Source organism: Poecilia reticulata, linkage group LG5 (assembly GCF_000633615.1).
Source record: "Poecilia reticulata strain Guanapo linkage group LG5, Guppy_female_1.0+MT, whole genome shotgun sequence".
Taxonomy (NCBI): domain Eukaryota; kingdom Metazoa; phylum Chordata; class Actinopteri; order Cyprinodontiformes; family Poeciliidae; genus Poecilia; species Poecilia reticulata.
The window spans coordinates 384,027-388,678 of record NC_024335.1 but is presented as its reverse complement, the minus strand read 5'-3'; the positions used below and the strand labels follow the sequence as shown (position 1 = coordinate 388,678).

General features: G+C 52.9%; 2 protein-coding genes across 11 annotated transcripts in view; both read left to right on the top strand.

Annotated features, from left to right (window-relative positions):
- Positions 1–4,652, top strand: part of LOC103464249 (aspartic and glutamic acid-rich protein-like) — a 16,816-nt gene that overhangs the window by 7,686 nt on the left and 4,478 nt on the right. The window lies entirely within an intron of this gene.
- Positions 1–4,652, top strand: part of aldh4a1 (aldehyde dehydrogenase 4 family, member A1) — a 9,149-nt gene that overhangs the window by 4,027 nt on the left and 470 nt on the right. For 2 of the 7 annotated variants that reach the window (XM_008408238.2, XM_017304723.1), the window contains exons 5-15: positions 290–445; positions 522–671; positions 751–825; positions 1,051–1,238; positions 1,315–1,388; positions 1,676–1,872; positions 1,956–2,003; positions 2,079–2,231; positions 3,115–3,236; positions 3,697–3,815; positions 4,128–4,585. In XM_008408238.2, the coding sequence (XP_008406460.1) occupies positions 290–445; positions 522–671; positions 751–825; positions 1,051–1,238; positions 1,315–1,388; positions 1,676–1,872; positions 1,956–2,003; positions 2,079–2,231; positions 3,115–3,236; positions 3,697–3,815; positions 4,128–4,240 (1,395 nt within the window). In that variant the 3' untranslated portion in view covers positions 4,241–4,585. Of the gene's footprint in view, positions 1–289; positions 446–521; positions 672–750; positions 826–1,050; positions 1,239–1,314; positions 1,389–1,675; positions 1,873–1,955; positions 2,004–2,078; positions 2,232–3,114; positions 3,237–3,696; positions 3,816–4,127; positions 4,646–4,652 lie in introns of all 7 variants that reach the window. The other 5 variants (XM_017304724.1, XM_017304722.1, XM_017304721.1 and 2 more) reach the window with 3 other exon arrangements.

Below are 4,652 nucleotides of genomic sequence, written 5' to 3'. Positions count from 1 at the left end.
GCTGCGGCGGCCATCTTTACTGCCATAAACGGAGCGCTGCGGCGGCCATCTTTACTGGCATAAACAGAGGGCTGCGGCGGCCATCTTGACTGCCGTAAACAAAGCATTGCTAGGGGACGTTCTTAATCTGCGAGTCGCTTTGGGTCAGAAACCCGTTACCACAAAAGTCTGATTTAATAAGTAGCATGAACGAACACGCAGAAAAGATCGGACCTGAGTGATAAATCGTAATTGAGCATCACGACCTGTTGTGGAATCGCAGCCTCACTCCATATTGGATCTCCTCCAGGAGCTGATCAACAAGGCCATCCAGGCATCACTGGCGGCCCGGAGGGAGTGGGACCTGAAACCCGTCCAGGACCGGGCCCAGATCCTGTTCAAGGCTGCCGACGTCATCAGCGGGCCCAAGAGGGCCGAGATCCTGGCCAAGACCATGATCGGACAGGTAGGTGACCCCCTGGAGGTCAGGTGACCCGCCTGGAGTTCGGGTGACCTATGACCTCCCTCTGTTTGGTGTTCAGGGTAAAACGGTGGTCCAGGCGGAGATCGACGCGGCTGCAGAACTCATCGACTTCTTCCGGTTCAATGCCAAGCACGCTGTGGAGCTGGAGGCTCAGCAGCCAATCAGCACCAAGGAGAGCACCAACACTGCGCTGTACAGGGGGCTGGAGGTAGGGAGCCATCACCATGGTTACTGGTTCCGTTTGGTTCTGGGTTTCCTGACGGGTTCTGGACCTGCCTGTGTTTCAGGGCTTCGTAGCAGCAGTGGCGCCGTTTAACTTCACCGCCATCGGGGGAAACCTGGCAGGAACACCTGCTCTCATGGTGAGTTCTGCAGGTCCGACCCGAGTTCTGCAGGTCCGACCCGAGTTCTGCAGGTCCGACCCGAGTTCTGCAGGTCCGACCTTCCTCAGAACCTCAAAGACTTGACACTTGACTTTGATTTGTGCCCTAATGACGAGATTTGACTTGGACTTGCACTCTAAAAACTTGAGACTGGACTTGTGCCCCGACTTGTAGAGAAGTGACCTCTGACCCCGTGCGCCCCAGGGTAACGTGGTTCTGTGGAAGCCCAGTGACACGGCGGTCTCGGCCAGCTATGCGGTCTACCGAGTCCTGCGCGAGTGCGGCCTGCCGCCCAACATCATCCAGTTCCTGCCGGCCGACGGCCCCGTGTTCGGCGACGCCGTCACTTCCTCCCCGCACCTGGCAGGGATCAACTTCACCGGCAGCGTGCCGTAAGGACGCCCGACCCAACCGCCTCTGGTTCCGTTGGCGTTTCCATGGAAACCACATCTGTTTTGCCACTTGCAGGACTTTCAAGCGTCTGTGGAAGCAGGTGGCCCAGAACATAGACATCTACCGGACGTTTCCACGCCTGGCCGGAGGTGAGTGGTGACCGACCTTCAGGTCCCGGTGTTCTGAAGACCTGTGCTACCCGTAAATCCGTCCTACCTTGTGGTAATGCGCGCGACGATGCTACGTCACACACTGCTGACTCAGCAGATTTATTATAAATACGTCCCACCTGTGGAAGTTTCGTTTCATGTGTTTTATTTCATGGCAGATTAAGCTTTATTTCATTTATTTTACACCTGATGGCTATCTATCCGTGCTACGGTAGCACGGATAGTCAGAACACCGGTTCTGGTTCTGACCCGCTCTGTGTCGGCAGAATGCGGCGGGAAGAACTTCCACTTCGTGCACTCATCTGCGGACGTCCGGAGCGTGGTGCTGGGGACGATCCGCTCGGCCTTCGAGTACAGCGGCCAGAAATGCTCGGCCTGCTCCAGGATGTACGTTCCCGACAGCAGCTGGCCGCAGATCAGAGAGCAGTTGCTGGACATCCACAAGGACATCCGAGTGGGAGACGTGAGTGACCTCTGACCCCTGCAAGGTTCAGGGTGTGTGGTCAGACCCAGAGCGAGGACTAACTGGATGTTTCTGACCCTCAGCCTGTCGAGGACTTCAGCACTTTCTTCTCTGCTGTCATAGACGATAAGGTAAACCTCAATAACTCCATAAAACACCACATTAGCTCTGTGGCTAATCTGTCCCTGTGGCTCCGCCCCCTTCAGTCCTTCGCTAGGATCAAGAGGTGGTTGGACCACGCCAAGTCCTCCTCGAACCTCAGCATCATCGCCGGAGGAAAATGTGACGACAGCAAAGGCTACTTTGTGGAGCCGACGATCATTGTGACCAAAGACCCTCAGGACCCAATCATGACCGAGGTCAGAATATGTAGCTAACTAAATATTTAACCCCAAATAAAATATTTTACTGAATATTTCATTCCAAGTTAAACATTTCATTTCAAGATTAAATATTCAAACAAACTTTTAGCTCAGAACTAAATATTTAGCATAGTAGCTGAATATAGATGAGAATATAGATGAGAAAGGTGCGTTCACACTGCAGCCTCAAGTGACCCAGTTCCGATTTGTTCTGCCGGGCCGTTCACACTGCAGCCTGAAGTGACCCAGTTCCGATTTGTTCTGCCGGGCCGTTCACACTGCAGCCTGAAGTGACCCAGTTCCGATTTGTTCTGCCGGGCCGTTCACACTGCCAGTAAATGCGACCTGTATGCGTCCTGCAGTGTGAAACGACCTGAAAGTGTCCCGCATGCCCAGTAGAGGGCGCCATAGCGCCAGCGTCCTCAGTGTTCTGCCAACCGCCATAAAAAGAAGAAGTGATCAGTGTTCGGAGGCTAACGGTGGAGCTTAGCTTAGAAGTTGTTGTCCTGCCGGAGCAACATATTAACAACTTAATCCTCATTATAGTCCGTCATGGCTGTTGTTTTTCTTTCTGCTTGTATCAGGAGCAGAATCGTGAGATTTGTTGAGAATCAGTGACGTTCAGTTCGGATGAATGCAACCTGGACGTTATGGTCGCATTTGAATCGGATACGTATCGGTTATGGGTCACATTGGGAACAGAATCCGGTTTAATAGGTTGCAGTGTGAACGCACCCTTAGTTTGCTAGCTAAGTATTTATTAGCAGGCTAGCATGCTAGGTGACTGCAGAGACGTGCCTGCGAAGCTTCAAGGAGATCTGATGACACAGGGTCACATGGCCTGCTGGAGGTCATGACCTTGTGTTTGTGCTGTTTTCAGGAGATCTTCGGGCCGGTTCTGACCGTGTACGTCTATCCAGAGAAGAACTACGCTGAGGTTCTGCGGCTGGTTGATAACACGTCGCCATACGCTCTGACCGGATCCGTGTTCGCCCACGACCAGTAAGAGTTTCTCCTGCACATGCGTGTTGTTGTCCGTCGTCCACGGAAACGGGCTGAAAGTTGTGTGGATCTCCTTTGGTTCTGGATCTGGTTCTCCTGAGCTTCCTGGAACAAACCAGCAGGTTTAAGGAGTTCTCATGCTCTGGACCACCTGTCTGTGTCCGGTTCTGGTTCTGGTTCATGAGGTCTTCTCCTGTTTCTCACCTGAGAGCAAAATCAGTGGCTCTCTTAGGATCAGAACTTTAGAGTTCTACAAACGGATCAGAACCCCGAGCTTAGTCCAGGTTCTGGTTTCAAACTGGTTTAGTTGATCCACCTGGTTCCCACAACCGGACCAGTAAAGAGCTGGACCTGATTAGCTCTTGGTAGCAGAACCAGGATCGTGTTGCAGGTTCTGTTGTGCATGGTGGGTTCAGTGCTGGTTCTGACCCAGACTGAGTCGGACCTGTTGGTTCTGCAGGAAGGTGGTCGATGAGGCCGCCAGAGTCCTGAGGAACGCTGCCGGGAATTATTACGTCAACGATAAATCTACCGGATCCATTGTGGCCCAGCAGCCGTTTGGAGGAGCCAGAGCTTCAGGTGGGTGGGGCGGGTTCATCCAACATGGAGGATGGATGGATGGATGATGGATGGATGATGGATGGATGGATGGATGGATGGATGGATGATGGATGGATGGATGGATGATGGATGGATGGATGATGGATGGATGGATGGATGGATGATGGATGGATGGATGGATGGATTGATGGATGGATGGATGATGGATGGATGGATGGATGGATTGATGGATGGATGATGGATGGATGGATGGATGGATGGATGGATGATGGATGGATGGATGGATGGATGGATGGATGATCACTGACGGATGTCTACCTGTCCCACCAGGTACCAACGATAAGCCCGGCGGTCCTCACTACGTCCTCAGGTGGACGTCCCCCCAGGTGGTGAAGGAGACTCATGTTCCCCTCACAGAGTGGAAATACCCATACATGGGCTGAGGGACACTAGTCCCCATGTCCCCTCCCCCAGTCCATCCACTGGTCCACTCATCAGTCCTCTGTCTCTCTCAGACTCTCCATCCGTCCTTCATCTCTGTCCTCCTCTGTCTGTCCCTCTGAAGCTGGACAGGTCTGTCCATCAGATGGAGGGACGGTGTGTCTCTGCGTCTCACTCAATGTCCACAATCTGCTTTTCTCAGAATCCCAGCTGGAAGCTTCATGTGATCCATCAGAAATCGGATCAGAACCGCCAATGGACTCAATTCTGTTTGAAACTAATAAGATGAAATCAGGAGCAGAGGTCCATCAGAGCAGGTACTGGTCCTCCTGGAGGTCATCCTGGAGGTCATCCAGGAGGTCATCCAGGAGGTCATCCTGGAGGTCATCCTGGAGGTCATCCTGGAGGTCATCC